The sequence below is a fragment of the Mesoplodon mirus genome (genome assembly GCF_964341445.2).
Source record: "Mesoplodon mirus genome assembly, chromosome: 7".
NCBI classification, from domain to species: domain Eukaryota; kingdom Metazoa; phylum Chordata; class Mammalia; order Artiodactyla; family Ziphiidae; genus Mesoplodon; species Mesoplodon mirus.
Genome location: NC_138983.1, coordinates 17366934 through 17387675, shown reverse-complemented (window position 1 = coordinate 17387675; position 20742 = coordinate 17366934). Strand labels below are relative to the sequence as shown.

At 37.2% G+C, this 20742-nt stretch overlaps 1 protein-coding gene across 3 annotated transcripts in view; it reads left to right on the top strand.

Annotated features, from left to right (window-relative positions):
* The window catches only part of TTC17 (tetratricopeptide repeat domain 17), a 148281-nt gene that overhangs the window by 28762 nt on the left and 98777 nt on the right, over positions 1 to 20742 (top strand). For all 3 annotated transcript variants that reach the window (XM_082629087.1, XM_082629088.1, XM_082629086.1), the window contains exons 3-5: positions 9760 to 9929; positions 11044 to 11155; positions 11390 to 11521. In XM_082629087.1, the coding sequence (XP_082485213.1) occupies positions 9760 to 9929; positions 11044 to 11155; positions 11390 to 11521 (414 nt within the window). The remainder of the gene's footprint in view (positions 1 to 9759; positions 9930 to 11043; positions 11156 to 11389; positions 11522 to 20742) is intronic.

Genomic DNA, 20742 nt, shown 5'->3' with positions numbered 1-20742 from the left:
TATATATGTTTATTGTTATCTCTCTAAGTGGCAGTATTATTTAATATAAAGAAAGGAGACTTAAATTAGAGGATGTGTAGGGGGAAAATGCCATTTACCAAGTCATTGAAAATGGAAATGAAAAATAGTGACTCCACCAATTTTGGTGAAGGTAGTGCAATGAGTCTATACTTAGTACTTAGTTTTTACTTCTGCTTCATATACATAACAATGACAGATAAAAAACAAAACAGAAATCAAAATAAAATATAGTCAGGCCTAAACACAGCATAAATATCTCCATAGACCAGAAATGGAACAAAACACTAAGTTGAGAATGTAGCTGAAACTGTAAACCTGCTGGTCTTCGAGGCCAGGAACAGGCTCTGGTGTCTGGTTGTTCATTTCTATGGAATAAAGGAGATGACAATATTTTGTGCAAGATAAAGGAAGATAACCAAATTCACTACTGCTGTAAGACTAGGATGGAGCTTGAAAAGAGTCTGGTAGAAGAAAAAAAAAAGCAGGAAGAAAAAACAAAACCTAATGACCAAAAAACAAAACAAACCATCCAGTGGTTCAATAATTGCATCTTCAATTTACTGAACACCATTTCAGGGTAGAATATTACTTTGGAGTAGAAACTCTAAACTAAAATTATGTGATGTGAGTTTGGGCCTGGGGTCTGGATAGAACCTGGAAGCAACTACAAAACTGCTAGACACAGATGATCATGGAGTAGTTGGGAAGAGACACACAGATAGGAAGAGGGAGTGAAGGATGATTCCAAGATTTTTGACCTGAGCGATTGACGTTGGATGGAGTTGGTATTAGCTGAGATATAGAACACTGAAGGAGGTGTAGACTGGGGAGGAGTTTAGCTTTGGTATATTAAGTTTGAGATACCTATTAGGCATCTAAGTGGAGACGCTGAGTGAGGAGTTGGTTCTTCTAGTGTGGACTCCTGGGTAAAGGTCTGAGCTAGAGAGATAAATTTGTTATGCATTGACATAGACATAAAGCCATGAGACTAAGTAATACAGTTTATCTACTAAGTAGTGACTACTGGATGACTTCTTAGATACTAGAAGACAGTGGAGGAATAGCATCAAAGTGTTAAGTCTAGAATTTTGTATTCTTTTAAATATAATATTTTATATTCTCTTAAACCATCATTCAAGAGTGAGGACAAAGCAGTTTTCTGACATACACAGACAGTTTACTAACCACAGACCCTCACTTAAAAAAAAATTAAAGATGTACTTCTGCAAGAAGAAAAGTAAATCCAGTGGAAGTGCATAGAATGTGTAATGGTGAGTAAAAACATTGATGAAAAAGTTGCTAAATTTATTTATTTATTTTCTGTGTTTAAAAGATAAAACTAAATAAAATTACCAGTCTGTAGGTGGGTTGGGGCATGCTCAATGATTAGTTAAAGCATGTTAACTCTTCTGTTATGTTCAGGATGCAAAAATAACTGAATAAATTAAAATCCTGTTGGAAAATGTATAGGTATGCATATTAAAAATTTAAGAATATCGCCACCTTTCAGAAGTCTTGCCAAATCTAATCAAACCACAGTATAATTTGCTTTTCACTATAATTGGTTTCTTTTGTCATTTTATATATTCTGTGTATTTAAAAGATTATTCTAAGAAAGGGTTTGTAGGCTTCGTCAGACTGCCAAAGAAGTCCATGACATGAAAAAGTTAAGAACCCCTGGATCCTGGTGTCAGTATTCAGGAAATACAGAGGACAGAGGAACATGTTAAACCTGTGGGATGCAGTCAGTAAAATCTTGTAGAGTAATAAACTCTACAGGATAAGTAACCCAATTTCTTTCTCAAATAAATTACAGGGATTAAAAAACAGGAAATAGAGGGGTAACCGGAAGATTAAAAGAGACTTAAAAGACAAATCAACCAATTGCAGTGTGTGTAGACCTTACTGAATTTTGACTCAAACAAATTGTATTTTAAAATAGAGGGAAGAAACAGTTGGGAATGAACACAGACTGGATATGTAATATTAAGGAATTACTATTTTTTGCATGTGATAATGGTGTTGTGGTATTATCTTTTAAAAAAGAGAATCTTTCAGAATCATACTGAAATATTTACTGATGAAAAACTTAACCAAAAGAAGAGTAAGGACAGTAACCAAAATAATAGAAATGCAATCTATAGTTTTCAAACCTACAAACAAAGAGAAGATACAGGGGGAGGGGAGGGAATGTAGAAAGTGTATCAAAAGTGTATCAGGGGCTTCCCTGGTGGTGCAGTGGTTGAGAGTCCGCCTGCTGATGCAGGGGACACGGGTTCATGCCCTGGTCCAGGAAGATCCCACATGCCATGGAGTGGCTAGGCCCGTGAGCCATGGCCACTGAGCCTGCGCATCCAGAGCCTGTGCTCTGCAACGGGAGAGGCCACAGCAGTGAGAGGCCCGCCTACTGCAAAAAAAGAAAAAAAAAAAAAAAAGTGTATCAGGCAGGAAATGAGAAAAAAGCAGCAAAGAAAAAGTAAGATAAACAGAAAACCCAAAATAATCTGGTTGAAATAAATCCATAAGATCAGTGATCACGATAAATATAAACAGATTAAACAAACTGATTAAAACGTGGAATATCAGATTGGATTTCTTATTTAGTTTAGCTGTATAGTACATATGAGAAATATACCTACAACAGCCTGGATATTGCCATTCTCACTACCTGAGGGAAAAGAAAGAACATGGTGAAGCATACACTGGCTCTAAAAACGCTTCCCTCTAGAAGGCTCATATGATGCTTCTCATGTTACATCGACCAAAGGAAATATTGGTCACATTGGAGTCCAGCAGAACAGTGATGATGTAGAATTCTCTTTTAAGGAGGGGCACAAATTTGTTAATAATAATACAGTCTACCCCAATAATTATAACAAGATAACATTTCATACCCATGAGATTGACATAAATTAAAAAGTAGGACACAGAGGGCAGACAGCAGAAGCAAGAAGAACTACAGTCCTGCATCCTGTGGAACAAAAACCACATTCACAGATGGACAAGATGAAAAGGCACAGGGCTATGTACCAAATGAAGGAACAAGATAAAACCCGAGAAAAACAGCTAAAAGGAGTGGAGATAGGCAACCTTCTAGAAAAAGAATTCAGAATAATGATAGTGAAGATGACCCAGGACCTCAGAAAAAGAATGGAGGCAAAGTGAGAAGATGCAAGAAATGTTTAACAAAGACCTAGAAGAATTAAAGAACAAACAAAGAGATGAAAAATACAATATCTGAAATGAAAGCTACACTAGAAGGAATCAATAGCAGAATAACTGAGGCAGAAGAACGAATAAGTGATCTGGAGGACAAAATGGTGGAATTCACTGTTGCAGAACAGAATAAAGAAAAAAGAATGAAAAGAAATGAAGACAGCCTAAGAGACCTCTGGGACAACATTAAACACAACAACATTCGCATTATAGGGGTCCCAGAAGGAGAAGAGAGAGAGGAAGGACCAGAGAAAATATTTGAAGAGATTACAGTCAAAAACTTCCCTAATATGGAAAAGGAAATAGCCACCCAAGTGCAGGAAGTGCAGTGAGTCCCATACAGGATAAACCCAAGGAGAAACACACCGAGACACATAGTAATAAAATTGGCAAAACAAAGACAAAAATTATTGAAAGCAGCAAGGCAAAAACAAAATAACATACAAGGGAACTCCCATAAGCTTAACAGCTGATTTCTCAGCATAACCTCTACAAGCCAGAAGGGAGTGGCATGATACTTAAAGTGATGAACGGGAAGAACCTACAACCAAGATTACTCTACCTGGCAAGATCTCATTCAGATTCGATGGAGAAATCAAAAGCTTTACAGACAAGCAAAAGCTAAGAGAGTTCAGCACCACCAAACCAGCTCAACAACAAATGCTAAAGAACTTCTCTAAGTAGGAAACACAAGAGAAGAAAAGGACCCACAAAAACAAACCCAAAACAATTAAGAAAATGGTCATAGGAACATGCATATCGATAATTACCTTAAACGTGAATGGATTAAATGCTCCAATCAAAATACACAGGCTCGCGGAGCAACTGGGCCCGTGAGCCAAAATTACTGAGCCTGCGCGTCTGGAGCCTGTGCTCCACAAGAGAGGCCACGATAGTGAGAGGCCCGCGCACCGCGATGAAGAGTGGCCCCCGCTCTCCACAACTAGAGAAAGCCCTCGCACAGAAACGAAGACCCAACACAGCCAAAAATAAATAAATAAATAAAGCAAACTGTCAACAAGTAAAAACAAACAAACAAACAAACAAAAAAAGATATAATGCATCTCTTATAAAAAAAAAAATACACAGGCTCGCTGAATGGATACAAAAACAAGACCCATATATATACTGTCTACAAGATACCCACTTCAGACCTAGGGACACATACAGACTGAAGGTGAGGGGATGGAAAAAGATATTCCATGCAAATGGAAATCAAAAGAAAGCTGGAGTAGCAATACTCATATCAGATAAAATAGACTTTAAAATAAAGAATGTTGCAAGAGACAAGGAAGGACACTACATAATGATCAACGGATCAATCCAAGAAGAAGATATAACAATTATAAATATATATGCATCCAACATAGCACCTCAATACATAAGGCAACTGCTAACAGCTATAAAAGAGGAAATCGACAGTAACACAATAATAGTGGGGGACTTTAACACCTCACTTACACCAATGGACAGATCATCCAAAATGAAAATAAATAAGGAAACAGAAGCTTTAAATGACACAATAGACCAGATACATTTAATTGATATTTATAGGACATTCTATCCAAAAACATCAGATTACACTTTCTTCTCAAGGACGCATGGAACATTCTCCAGGATAGATCACATCTTGGGTCACAAATCAAGCCTCAGTAAATTTAAGAAAATTGAAATCATATCAAGCATCTTTTCTGACCACAACGCTATGAGATTACAGGGAAATGAATTACATGGAAAAAAACGTAAAAAACACAAACACATGGAGGCTAAACAATACGTTACTTAATAACCAAGAGATCACGGCACAAATCAAAGAGAAAATCAAAAAATACCTAGAGACAAATGACAGTGAAAACACGATGATCCAAAACCTAGAGGATGCACCAAAAGCAATTCTAAGAGGGAACTTTATAGCTACACAAGCCTACCTCAAGAAACAAAAATCTCAAGTAAACAATCTAACCTTACGCCTAAAGGAACTACAGAAAGAGGAACAAACAAAACCCAAAGTTAGCAGAAGGAAAGAAATCATACAGATCAAAGCAGAAATAAATAGAAACAAAACAATAGCAAAGATCAATAAAACTAAAAGCTGGTTCTTTGAGAAGATAAACAAAATTGATAAACCATTAGCCAGACTCATCAAGAAAAAGAGGGAGAGGACTCAAATCAATAAAATTAGAAATGAAAAAGGAGAAGTTACAACAGACGACACAGAAATACAAACCATCCTAAGAGACTACTAAAGCAACTCTATGCCAATAAAATGGACGACCTGGAAGAAATGGACAAATACTTAGAAAGGTATAACCTTCCAAGACTGAACCAGGAAGAAAGAGAAAATAATCACAAGTAATGATATTGAAATCACAAGTAATGATATTGGAACTGTGATTACAAATCTTCCGACAAACAAAAATCCAGGACCAGATGGCTTCACAGGTGAATTCTGTCAAATATTTAGAGAAGACCTAACAACCATCCTTCTCAAACTCTTCCAAAAAATTGCAGAGGAAGGAACACTCCCAAACTCATTCTTTGAGGCCACCATCACCCTGATACCAAAACCAGACAGAGATACTACAAAAAAAGAAAATTAAAGACCAATATCACTGATGAATATAGATGCAAAAATCCTCAACAAAATACTAGCAAACAGAATCCAACAACACATTAAAAGGATCATACACCATGATCAAGTGGGATTTATCCCAGGGATGCAAGGATTCTTCAATATGTGGAAATCAATCAATGTGATACACCATATTAACAAATTGAAGAATAAAAACTATGTGATTATCTGAATAGATGCAGAAAAAGCTTTGGACAAAATTGAACACCGATTTATGATAAAAACTCTCCAGAAAGTGGGCATAGAGGGAACCTACCTCAACATAATAAAGGCCATATACGACAGACCCATAGCAAACATCATTCTCAATGGTGAAAAACTGAAAGCATTTCCTCTAAGATCAGGAACAAGACAAGGATGTCCATTCTCACCGCAATTATTCAACATAGTCTTGGAAGTCCTAGCCACGGCAATCAGACAAGAAAAAAGGAATACAAATTGGAAAAGAAGAAGTAAAAGTGTCACTCTTTGCAGATGACATGATACTATACATAGGGAATCCTAAAGATGCGACCAGAAAACTACTAGAGCTCATCAGTGAATTTGGTAAAGTTGCAGGATACAAAGTTAATGCACAGAAATCTCTTGCTTTCCTGTACACTAATGATGAAAAATCTGAAAGAGAAATTAAGGAAACACTCCCATTTACCATTGCAACAAAGAGGATAAAATACTGAGGAATAAACCTACCTAGGGAGACAAAAGACCTCTATGCAGAAAAGTGTAAGACACTGATGAAAGAAATTAGGATGATACCAGCAGATGGAGAGATATGCCATGTTCTTGGATTGGAAGAATCAATATTGTGAAGATGACTATACTACCCAAAGCAATCTACAAATTCAATGCAATCCCCATCAAACTACCAATGGCATTTTTTACAGAACTAGAACAAATCATCTTAAAATTTGTATGGAGACACGAAAGACCCCGAATAGCCAAAGCAGTCTTGAGGGAAAAAAACAGAGCTGGAGGAATCAGACTTCCTGACTTCAGACTATACTACAAAGCTACAGTAATCAAGACAATATGGTATTGGCACAAAAACAGAGACATAGATCAATGGAACAAGATAGAAAGCACAGAGATAAACCCATGCACCTATGGTCAACTAATCTATGACAAAGGAGGCGAAGACATACAGTGGAGAAAAGACAGTCTCTTCAGTAAGTGGTTTTGGGAAAACTGGACAGCTACAAGTAAAAGAATGAAATTAGAACACTCCCTAACACCATACAAAAAAAATAAACTCAAAAGGGATTCAAGACCTAAGTGTAAGACCAGACACTATAAAACTCTTAGAGGAAAACATAGGAAGAACACTCTTTGACATAAATCACAGCAAGATATTTTTTGATCCACCTCCTAGAGTAATGGCAATAAAAACAAAAATAAACAATTGGGACCTAATGAAACTTCAAAGTCTTTGCACAGGAAAGGAAACCATAAACAAGACCAAAAGAGAACCCTCAGAATGGGAGAAAATATTTGCAAACGAATCAGTGGACAAAGGATTAATCTCCAAAATAGATAAACAGCTCATGCAGCTCAATATTAAAAAAACAAACAACCCAATCCAAAAATGCACAGAAGACCTAAATAGAGATTTCTTCAAAGAAGACATACAGATGGCCAAGAAGCACATGAAAAGTTGCTCAACATCACTAATAATTAGAGAAATGCAAATCAGAACTACAAGGAGGTATCACCTCACACCAGTTAGAATGGGCATCTCTTTGTAGAAAATCTACAAATGAAATGCTGGAGGGGGTGTGGAGAAATGCACTGTTGGTGGGAATGTAAATTGATACAGCCACTATGGAGAACAATATGGAGGTTCTTTAAAAAACTAAAAATATAATTACCATATGATCCAGCCATCCCACTACTGGGCATATACCCAGAGAAAACCAGAAATCAGAAAGACGCATGCACTCCAGTGTTCCTTGCAGCACTATTTACAATAGACAGGTCATGAAAGCAACCTAAATGCCCATCGACAGATGAATGGATAAAGAAGATGTGGTACATATATACAGTGGAATATTACTCAGCCGTAAAAAGAAACAAAATTGAGTCATTTGTTGAGACGTGGATGGATCTAGAGACTATCATACAGAGTGAAGTAAGTCAGAAAGAGAAAAACAAATATCGTATATTAACGCATATATGTGGAACCTAGAAAAATGGTACAGATGAACCAGTTTGCAGGGCAGAAGTTGAGACACAGATGTAGAGAACAAACGTATGGACACCAAGGGATTAAAACCGTGGGTGGGTGAGGTTGGTGGTGTGCTGAATTGGGTGTTTGGGATTGACATGTTTATACTGATGTGTATAAAATTGATGACTAATAAGAACCTGCTGTATAAAAAAATTTAAAATATTTTTTAAAAAAGTAGGACGAAACCAAATGTTGGTAAGTTAATGAGGAGATGGATATTATCCTAATCTGTTGGTAGAATTCCAGTTTTTATAACCACTTTGAAGAGCAGATTGACAGTGACTAAATAAACTGAAAATGTATCCCATACAGACCCATATTTTTCTCCTACTGGAACTCTTACACAATGACAGTTTTATAAGAATACTATAGCACATTTAAAAGCAAAAAATATTTTAAAACAAGCAACCTAATGGTTTACAGGAAAATAAATTCTTTTCTTTTTTTTTTTTTTTTTTTTTGAGGTATGCGGGCCTCTCACTGTTGTGGCCTCTCCTGTTGTGGAGCACAGGCTCCGGACACGCAGGCTCAGGGGCTATGGCTCACGGGCCTAGCCGCTCCACGGCATGTGGGATCCTCCCGGACCGGGGCACGAACCTGTGTTCCCTGCATCGGCAGGTGGACTCTCAACCACTGTGCCACCAAGGAAGCCCCAAATAAACACATTTTTATAAATCCGTTAGAATGAAAAATTTAGAGCTATACCGGCCAATGTAGATAAATGTCAAAAACATAATATTAAGTTAAAAAAAAAGTTGTAGAATAATACATACAGTATGATGGTATTTATATAAAATTTCCAAGTTTGCAAAGCAATGCTGTATGTTGATTTTGGAGATATAGCTGTAGATATATATATAAAGTAATATTTTAAGAAAAGTAGGTCAATATAGTAATATTTTATAAAAGTTACATGAAAATGATGCATAAAACATTTAGGATAGTGGTAAGTTTTGTTCTTTTAATTAATTATTTATTTATTTATTCTCTTGGCTGCACCGCAGTTTGTGAGATCTTAGTTCCCCAACCAGGGATTGAACCCAGGCCTTGGAAGTGAAAGTGCCGAGTCCTAACCACTGGACCACGAGGGCATTCCCAGGATAGTGGTATCTTTTGGAAGTGAGAGAGGGATCTCAAAGGCAGTTAAGAGGGGCTTCAAGTATTTTTTTTTCTTTTAGAAAAATCTGGAGTATGGCCAAATGTTAAGATAGATAGGGTGGTGGAAACATGGCTGTTAACGTAATTCCTCTGTATGTTTGGAAAAACAATGTCAGTGGCAGGAACTCCCCTGGGCACTAGGTACTTCAGGTAGCACTATCAGTGTGCTAGATGTCTTCAAGGACTGAAATATGACACATTTGGACAATTCAAGGTACTTCTAATTGCTGAGCTATTCTGTGCCAGTTAAGTTGATAGATGTAGCTTTATAGATAGTCAGAGATCATATCATAAGGCACTCATGTGCCAGTATTTTAAATGTCATGTTCTGTTACTTTCTGTATATGGACACCTGTTTCGAGAAGCTTATTTATGTCAACTAACGTAACCCAGGGCATATTTTGATTTCTCTGACTTGTTCAACACATTAAATTCTCCTTTCTCTTACGTTGTATCTAGGTTGAAATATTAGAAAAATCCATTTGTGTTCTTATTTTCTTCTCAACAGAAGCAATTAGTTGCTCAAAAAATTCATATAGAAGAGAATGAGGACAGAGATACAGGACTGGAACAGAGACATAATAAAGAGGATCCAGACTGCATCAAAGCCAAGGTACCTTTAGGGGACCTAGATCTGTATGATGGCACATACATAACTTTGGAGAGCAAAGATATCAGGTAAAGAAATTCTCTTTCCAAAAATAAAGTACATCTTCCTGAACAGACCTTTCTCGACTCAACTAGAAATTATTTCTCTAATGAGAAAAAGCTTCAGTCACTAATGACTTTATTGAAATTTCAAAGTTCAAAATGTATACTATGTATAGAATTCTTACAAATCAATTAAAAATATTTAAAAGCACAGTAGAAAATTGAACAATTTATGGTAAAAAAAATGCAAATGGCCAATAAACATGTGGAAAAAATATTTCTCAGTAATGATCAGATAAGTGCATACTGAGACATATTTTTCATCTCTCAAATTGAAAAAATTGTTTAAAAATCAATAACTGGTAAAAATGTAGAAAGACTATATAGAAGTGTAAACTGGTTTAACATTTCTAGAAAGAGTTGAGCAGTGTTATATTAGCTTTTGAAAAGCGCAGTCTGTTTTTTGAAATTAATTAATTAATTTGTTTTTGGCTGCGTTGGGTCTTCATTGCTGTGCGTGGGCTTTCTCTTGTTGCGGCGAGCGGGGGCTACTCTTCATTGCGGTGCGTGGGCTTCTTGTTGCAGAGCACAGGCTCTAGGCATGCGGGCTTCAGTACTTGTGGCTCATGAGCTCTAGAGCACAGGCTCAGTAGTTGTGGCACACAGGCTTAGTTGCTCCGCGGCATGTGGGATCTTCCCGGTCCAGGGCTCGAACCCATGTCCCCTGCACTGGCAGGCAGATTCTTAACCACTGCGCCACCGGGGAAGTCCAGAGTCCACAGTCTTAATGGTTTGTGACCCTAACCATTTTTTTTTAAATTTATTTGGCTGCTTTGGGTCTTAGTTGTGGCATGCAGGATCTTTGTTGCAGCGTGCAGGATCTTTTAGTTGTGGCATGCATATGGGATCTTGTTCCCTGACCAGGGATCGAACCGTGGGCCCTCCCTAACTCTTGATATATCTCCTTTAAGTTGAACTTGCAAAAAATTTTGCTCTAACAACAGCTCTATGAAAAAAGTATGCATGTTGACTAATATTGGTTGTAAAGTGAGATGCTTTGAGAATATGATTTAATTAGGGAAAAATTGGACATATCTTCGCTTTTCATTCATTCATTACTTCTTGCCTCTTGATATTTTAGCCCTGAAGATTATATAGACACAGAATCTCCTGTCCCTCCAGACCCTGATCAGCCTGATTGTACTAAAATTCTAGAACTTCCGTATAGTATACATGCTTTTCAGCACTTGCGAGTAAGTAGAGAAATTTGGGGGGTTTTGTTTGTTTTCATTTTTTTCTTTAATCTCTTGCTTATACATACTCTTTTTCTTTCTTCTCTCCTTCCAAACAGCTTTATAATGTAACAAACATCTCCTATTTCTTAAAATTCCTTCAAATTAAATGCCATAAGATACCAAATTACTTGTGATTTCTAATGTCTTATAATCTCCTTTTTCTGTTTTTTTTCTATTTTTTCTTCTCCTCAGGGTGTACAAGAGAGAGTTAATCTTTCTGCACCTCTACTACCTAAAGAAGATCCAATCTTCACATATCTATCTAAACGGTTAGGAAGGAGTATAGATGACATAGGTCACCTCATTCATGAAGGCCTACAGAAGGTAAGTCGTAAATGACTTAAAGAGCCCGGAGGCCCTGTGTGAACAGAATGTCATGTTTTTGTCTAGCTAGCTTGTTTTTGTCTAGAGAGTGATTTTAAATCATGATTACAGTAATATAAACTGTATAGTTCAAAGTTAGAGAGAAGCATTGATAATCCAGTCCCCTTTACCAGGACAAGATGCTGAAAAGTTTTATTTAAACTAATTCATGAAAAAACAAATTATAAACTAATATAAGCAACAGGGCTTATAAACTAGATTATATATTTTGAGTGTGAAAGAACATTCACATTAGTGTCTTTGATATATGTCTACACACAGGAAATACATAGATTATCACTGTTTTCTGAACAGGTAAAAGAATCACCACTAACAATAAAATCTTCATGTAATTTTAAGGGAACATCTACTTTAAAATAATGAAATGGGGAATTATGTAACAAGACCCAAGAATTTAAAGGTATCATTCAGGATAACATGTGGGAATTTAGAAAATAGTTTTTGCTCTTCTCTGTGCCTAAGGAGATTTGTAAAATGCAGGCTAGTTTCTAAGCACTATTATAGTGGTACTAAGTAAAATGTGTAATTGTAACATTTATATACAGTTTACCCAAATATATTATATATTTATATGTTTATTCAAATGCATTATATATTATAGGATTATTTTTATAGCTAAGTTACCTTCTTCATATTGTTTTTCTGAAGGTAATGTAAAATACTGCATCCCCAGAATTGATAAGTAATAAGGAAAAACTGGCCTGGGATTTAAGATATCGTTCAGAGAATTGTTAGTTGAAAGTAGATCATCGTGGTAAATGCTCTATAGAAAATTAAAATAGAGGGTAATTGGGTGGCTTCTTTAGGTTGAGCAGTTGGGGTTATCCTCTCTGGAAAGATGAAATTTAAGCTGATACTTGAATGACAAGAAGGAACCAAAAGTCAAAGATCAAGGAAGAACTTTCTAGGCTGAAGAATGAGCAAAGGCCCTGAAGCCTTAATGAGCTTGGTAGTATATTGGTTAGCTCAGGCTGCCGTCACAAAATACCACAGACTGTGTGGCTTAAACAGCAGAAACCTATTTCTCACAGTCTGGAGGCTGGAAAGTCCAAGATCATGTTGCTGGCTGATTCAGTTCCTGTTGAGGACTCTCTTTCTGGCCTGTAGATGACCACCTTCTGGCTGTGTCCTCACATGGCTTCTTCTCAGTGTGTACATGGGGAGGGAGGGAGGGAGAGAGAGAGAGATAAATCTTCCTCTTATAAGGGGACTGGCCCTATTGGATTTTTAACCTTTATCACCTCTTCAGAGGCCCTATCTTCACATATAGTCACACTGAGGGTTAGGGCGTCCATATATGAATGATTAGAGACACATTCAGTATATAACAAGTGTTATGTAATTAAATTCAGGTCAGTATGGCTGGAGCTTGGTGAGCAAAGGGGAGGATGATAGAGAATGAAGCCAAAGTAGTAGGCCAGGGCCAGACTATGTGGAGCTCTGAAAGCCAAAGTTAGGACTTTGAATTTTATTACCAGTGTGCTGAGAAGCTGGAGCAGAGGAGTAACATAATTTACTGAGTACTTTTTAAAGTACACTGTCAAACTTATATGGAGAGGGGACTAAAGGAGGCCAAACTTGGAAATAGACCATTAGAAGGCTAGTGCAGTAATTCAAGAGAGAGATGAAGATGGTTTGGACTAGAAGGGTTAGTAGTGGAAATGAAGGAACTTAAACTATTTCAGGAAATGTTTAGAAGTTTAGAAGCTGATTAATTAGATATGGGGAATGAGAGAAAAAGAGGAATCAAAGGTAATTCCTTAATTTTTGGCTTGAGCAACTTGGAGGAGCAGTGTTGGGGTGAGAGAAGATGAGATAGAGTTCTATTTTGGTCAAGTTAAATCTGAAATACCTATGTGAGTCTGGAATTCCAGTAGAGGTCAGAGCTGGGCATATAGGTAGAGAATAATTGTTAAGTAGGGAGTATTTGTAGCTGTGGGATTACATCCGGTCATCTGGAGAAGAGTGAAGTTTGAGAAGAAGTCCTGGGTCCTCCTACATTATCTATCAAGCAGAGGGTGAAGGGCCAGCAGAAAAGATCCAGAGGATGTCCAGAAGGATGTGATATCCTAAGAGCCAAGGGAAAAAATGTGTTCAAAAGAGAGAGAATAATTAATAGTGACATTTGAACATTTATAGATTAGAGCGGAGATTTTATGAGAAATCATTTTTTTATTTTGAATTTTATTTTATTTATTTTTTATACAGCAGGTTCTTATTAGTTATCTATTTTATACATATTAGTGTATACATGTCAATCCGAATCTCCCAATTCATCACACCACCACCCCCACTGCCACTTTCCCCCCTTGGTGTACATATGTTTGTTCTCTACGTCTGTGTCTCTATTTCTGCCCTGCAAACCGGTTCATCTGTACCATTTTTCTAGGTGCCACATATATGCATTAATATACGATATTTGTTTTTCTCTTTCTGACTTACGTCACTCTATATGACAGTCTCTAGATCCATCCACGTCTCTACAAATGACCCAATTTCCTTCATTTTATGGCTGAGTAATACTCCACTGTATATATGTACCACATCTTCTTTATCCATTCGTCTGCTGATGGGCATTTAGGTTGCTTCTGTGACCTGGCTACTGTAAATAGTGCTGCAGTGAACATTGGGGTGCATGTGTCTTTTTGTTTTTTGTCTGTGAAATATATTAAAACTGTGCTGATGACAGTTGGAAATCAAAACATTAAAACTTTTAACATAATAAAATGGCTGTGTTTGTGAAGATTTTTTAAAAGTTTCCTAAACCAATAAGAGAGAAAAATTGAAAAGTAGTGAATATAATACAAATTAAACATCAATTGAAAATCGGAGTCAGTGTGTTAAAAAAAAATTAACAGATTGGTCAGGTATAAAGGAGGTCATCTTAAATTTTCTAATACTGTTACAGTATGTACAGCACAGCTGAGTTAGGGTGATGGACAATATGACCTCTTGAAGCCCTTTACAATCTTCTTTTTTTAAAATTTTATTTATTTTTTTTGAACAGCAGGTCCTTATTAGTCATCAATTTTATACACATCAGTGTATACATGTCAATCCCAATGGCCCAGTTCATCACACCCCCACCCCCAACCCCCGCTGCTTTCCCCCCTGGGTGTCCGTACGTTTGTTCTCTACATCTGTGTTTCAGTTTCTGCCCTGCAAACCAGTTCATCTGTACCATTTTTCTAGGTTCCACATATATGCGTTAATATATGATATTTGTTTTTCTGTTTCTGACTTACTTCACTCTGTATGACAGTCTCTAGATCCATCCACGTCTCTATGAATGACCCAATTACGTTCCTTGTATGGCTGAGTAATATTCCATTGTATATATGTACCACATCTTCTTTATCCATTCGTCTGTCGATGGGCATTTAGGCTGCTTCCATGACCTCGCTATTGTAAATAGTGCTGCAATGAACATTGGGGCGCATGTGTCTTTTTGAATTATGGTTTTCTCTGGGTATATGCCCAGTAGTGGGATTGCTGGATCATACGGTAATTCTATTTTTAGTTTTTTAAGGAACCTCCATACTGTTCTCCATAGTGGCTGTATCAATTTACATTCCCACCAACAGTGCGAGAGGGTTCCCTTTTCTCCACACCCCCTCCAGCATTTGTTCTTTGTAGATTTTCTGATGATGCCCATTCTAACTGGTGTGAGGTGATACCACATTGTAGTTTTGATTTGCATTTCTCTAATAATTAGTGATGTTGAGCAACTTTTCATGTGCTTCTTGGCCATCTGTATGTCTTCTTTGGAGAAATGTCTATTTAGGTCTTCTGCCCATTTTTGGATTGGGTTGTTTGTTTCTTTAATATTGAGCTGCATGAGCTGTTTATATATTTTGGAGATGAATCCTTTGTCCGTTGATTCGTTTGCAAATATTTTCTCCCATTCTGAGGGTTGTCTTTTCGTCTTGTTTGTAGTTTCCTTTGCTTTGCAAAAGCTTTGAAGTTTCATTAGGTCCCATTTGTTTATTTTTGTTTTTATTTCCATTACTCTAGGTGGTGGATCAAAAAAGATCTTGCTGTGATTTATGTCAGTGAGTGTTTTTCCTATGTTTTGCTCTAAGAGTTTTATAGTGTCCGGTCTTACATTTAGGTCTCTAATACATTTTGAGTTTATTTTTGTGTATGGTGATAGGGAGTGTTCTAATTTCATTCTTTTACATGTAGCTGTCCAGTTTTCCCAGCACCACTTATTGAAGAGACTGTCTTTTCTCCGTTGTATATACTTGCCTCCTTTGTCATAGACTAGTTGACCATAGGTGCATGGGTTTATCTCTGGGCTTTCTATTCTGTTCCACTGATCTGTATTTCTGTTTTTGTACCAGTACCATATTATCTTGATTACTGTAGCCTTGTAGTATTGTCTGTAGTCAGGAAGTCTGACTCCTCTAGCTCTGTTTTTTTTTTCCCTCAAGACTGCTTTGGCTATTCAGGGTCTTTTGTGCCTCCATACAAATTTCAAGGGTTTTTTTTTTCTAGCTCTGTAAAAAATACCAGTGGTAATTTGATAGGGATTGCATTGAATCTGTAGGTTGCTTTGGGTAGTATAGTCATCTTCACAATATTGAGCCTTCTACTTCAAGAACATGGTATATTTCTCCATCTGTTTGTGTCATCATTGATATCTTTCATCACTGTCTTATAGTTTTCTGAGTACAGGACTTTTACCTCCTTAGGTAGGTTTATTCCTGGGTATTTTATTCTTTTTCTTACAGTGGTGATTAGAATTGTTTCCTTAATTCCTCTTTCTGATCTTTACGTTGTTAGTGTATAGGAATGCAAGAGATTTCTGTGCATTAATTATGTATCCTGCAACTTTACCAGGTTCATTGATTAGCTCTAGTAGCTTTCTGGTGACATCTTTAGGATTCTCTACGTATAGTATCATGTCATCTGCAAACAGTGACAGTTTTACTTCTTCTTTCCCAATTTGTATTCCTTTTATTTCTTTTTCTTCTCTGATTACCATGGCTAGGACTTCCAAAACTATGTTGAACAGTAGTGGCAAGAGTGGACATCTGTGTCTTGTTCCTGATCTTAGAAGAAATACTTTCAGTTTTTCACCATTGAGAATGATGTTTGCTGTGGGTTTGTCATATATGGCCTTTATTATGTTGAGGTAGGTTCCCTCTATGCCCACTTTCTGGAGAGTTTTTATCATAAATGGGTGTTGAATTTTGTCAAAAGCTTTTTATGCATCTGTTGAGATGATCATATGGTTTTTATTCTTCAATTTGTTAATATGGTGTATCACATTGATTTGCGTATATTGAAGAATCCTTGCATCCCTGGAATAAATCCCAGTTGATCATGGTGTATGATCCTTTTAATGTGTTGTTGGATTCTCTTTGCTAGTATTTTGTTGAGGAGTTTTGCATCTATATTCATCAGTGATATTGGTCTGTAATTTTCTTTTTTTGTAGTATTTTTGTCTGGTTTTGGTATCAGGGTGATGGTGGACTCATAGAATGAGTTGGGAGTGTTCCTTCTTCTGCAATTTTTTTGGAAGAGCTTGAGAAGGATGGGTGTTAGCTCTTCTCTAAATGTTTGGTAGAATTCACCTGTGAAGCCATCTGGTCCTGGACTTTTGTTTGTTGGAAGATTTGTAATCACAGTTTCAATTTCATTACTTGTGACTGGTCTCTTCATATTTTCTATTTCTTCCTGGTTCAGTCTTGGAAGGTTATATCATTCTACAAATTTTTCCATTTCTTCCAGGTTGTCCATTTTATTGGCATAGAGTTGCTTGTAGTAGTAGTGTCTTAGGATGGTTTGTATTTCTCTGGTGTCTGTTGTAACTTCTCCCTTTTCTTTTCTAATTTTATTGATTTGAGTCCTCTCCCTCTTTTTCTTGATGAGTCTGGCTAATGGTTTATCAATTTTGTTTATCTTCTCAAGGAACCAGCTTTTAGTTTTATTGATCTTTGCTATTGTTTTCTTTGTATCTATTTTATTTATTTCTGCTCTGCTCTTTATGATTTCTTTCCTTCTACTAGCTCTTGGTTTTGTTTGTTCTTCTTTCTGTAGTTCCTTTAGGTGTAAGGTTAGATTGTTTATTTGAGATTTTTCTTGTTTCTTGAGGTAGGCTTGTATTGCTATAAACTTCCCTCTTAGAACTGCTTTTGCTGCATCCCATAGATTTTGGATCGTCGTGTTGTCATTGTCATTTGTCTTTAGGTATTTTTTGATTTCCCTTTGATTCTTCAGTGATGTCTTGGCTATTTAGTAATGTATTGTTTAGTCTCCATGTGTTTGTGTTTTTTACGTTTTTTTCCCCTGTAACTGATTTCTGATTTCCTAGCATTGTGGTCAGAAAAGATGCTTGATATGATTTCAATTTTCTTAAATTTACTGAGGCTTGATTTGTGACCCAAGATGTGAGCTATCCTGGAGAATGTTCCATGTACACTTGAGAAGAAAGTGTAATCCGCTGTTTTTGGATGGAATGTCCTATAAATATCAATTAATTCCATCTGTTCTGTTGTGTCATTTAAAGCTTGTGTTTCCTTTTTAATTTTTTGTCTGGATGATCTGTCCATTGGTGTAAGTGAGGCGTTAAAGTCCCCCACTATTATTGTGTTACTGTCGATTTCCTCTTTTATAGCTGTTAGCAGTTGCCTTATGTATTGAGGTGCTACCATGTTGGGTGCATATATATTTATAATTGTTATATCTTCTTCTTGGATTGATCCCTTGATCATTATGTAGTATCCTTCGTTGTCTCTTGTGACATTCTTTTTTTTAAAGTCTATTTTACCTGAAAGGAGTATTGCTACTCTAGCTTTCTTTTGATTTCCATTTGCATGGAATATCTTTTTCCATCCCCTCACTTTCAGTCTGTATGTGTCCCTAGGTCTGAAGTGGGTATCTTGTAGACAGTATATGTATGGGTCTTGTTTTTGTATCCATTCAGCGAGCCTGTGTCTTTTGATTGCAGCATTTAATCCATTCACGTTTAAGGTAATTATTAATATGCATGTTCCTATGACCATTTTCTTAATTGTTTTGGGTTTGTTTTTGTAGGTCCTTTTCTTCTCTTGTGTTTCCCACTTAGAGAAGTTCCTTTAGCGTTTGTTGTAGAGCTGGTTTGGTGGTGCTGAATTCTCATAGCTTCTACTTGTCTGTAGATCTTTTGATTTCTCTGTCAAATCTGAATGAGATCCTTGCTGGGGAGAGTAATCTTGGTTGTAGGTTCTTCTCTTTCATCACTTTAAATAAGTCATACCACTCCCTTCTGGCTTGTAGAGTTTCTCCTGAGAAATCAGCTGTTAACCTTACGGGAGTTCCTTTGTATGTTATTTGTCATTTTTCCCTTGTGTCTTTCAATAATTTTTCTTTGTCTTTAAATTTTGTCAGTTTGATTACTGTGTGTCCCGGTATGTTTCTCCTTGGGTTTATCCTGTCTTGGCTTTCTGTGCTTCCTGGACTTGGGTGTCTATTTTCTTTCCCATGTTAGGGAAGTTTTCAACTATAATCTCTTCAGATATTTTCTCGGTCCTTTCTCTCTTCTCCTTCTGAAACCCCCTATAATGCGAATGTTGTTGCATTTAATGTTGTCCCCATGATCTCTTAGGCTGTCTTCATTTCTTTTCATTCTGTTTTCTTTATTCTGTTCTGCAACAGTGAATTCCACCATTCTGTCTTCCAGGTCACTTATCCATTCTTCTGCCTCAGTTATTTTGCTATTGATTCCTTCTAGTGTATTTTTCATTTCAGTTATTGTATTGTTCATTTCTGTTTGTTTGTTCTTTAATTCTTCTAGGTGTTTCTTTTTTTTTTTTTTTTTTTTTTTTGCGATACGCGGGCCTCTCCCAGTTGTGGCCTCTCCCATTGCGGAGCACAGGCTCTGGTCGTGCAGGCCCAGCCACCATGGCTCACGGGCGTAGCCGCTCCATGGCATGTGGGGGTCTTCCTGGACCAGGACACAAACCCGTGTCCCCTGCATCGGCAGGCGGACTCTGAACCACTGTGCCACCAGGGAAGCCCTAGGTGTTTCTTCTTTAATTCTTCTAGTCTTCGTTAAACATTTCTTGCATCTTCTAGATCTTTGCCTCCATTCTTTTTTAAGGTCCTGGATCATCTTCACTATCATTATTCTGAACTCTTTTTCTGGATAGTTGCCTATCTCCACTTCATTTAGTTGTTTTTCTATGGTTTTATCTTGTTCCTTCATCTGGTACAAAGTCCTCTGTCTTTTCATTCTGTCTGTCCTTCTGTGAATGTGGTTTTCCTTCCACAGGCTGCAGAATTGTAGTTCTTCTTGCTTCTGCTGTTTGCCCTGTCTTTAAATTAATCTGGGGACTTCCCTGGTGGTGCAGTGCTTACGAATCCACCTGCCGGGCTTCCCTGGTGATGCAGTGGTTGAGAGTCCGCCTGCCGATGCAGGGGACGTGGGTTTGTGCCCCGGTCCGGGAGGATCCCACATGCCGTGGAGCGGCTGGGCCCATGAGCCATGGCCACTGAGCCTGCGCATCCGGAGCCTGTGCTCCGCAACGGGAGAGGCCACAACAGTGAGAGGCCCGCGTACCGCAAAAAAAAAAAAAAAAAAAAAAAAAAAATCCACCTGCCAAGGCAGGGGACACAGGTTTTATTCCTGGTCTGGGGGTAAGAAATCTTATAGATTTTTATTTAAACATTTATTTTTCTTTGAATATACTATGATGAGTATTCTCCTTATCATGATGGTTTTAGTAGTTCATGTAGAATTTTTATTTTTTATTTATGTATTTTTAAAAATAAATTTATTTATTTATTTATATTTGGGTGCGTTGGGTCTTCGTTGCTGCACGTGGGCTTTCTCTGGTTGGGGTGAGCAGGAGCTACTCTTCAATGCAGTGTCTGGTCTTCTTATTGCAGTGGCTTCTCTTTGTTGTGGAACACAGGCTCTAGGCACGCAGGCTTCAGTAGTTGTGGCGCACGGGCTTAGTTGCTCTGCGGCATGTGGGATCTTCCCAGACCACGGGTCGAGCCCGTGCCCCCTGCATTGGCTGGCGGATCATGTATAATTTTTAATTGATCTTTTTGTCCCAATTCACAATATAAGGTTTAAAAATAAGAGATTAAAAATCATTTGTTGATTTACAGGAAAACTTTCTCAAAAGGCTACTAAAAAGGAGATTGAAGCCTAAGTCATAAGTCAAGTG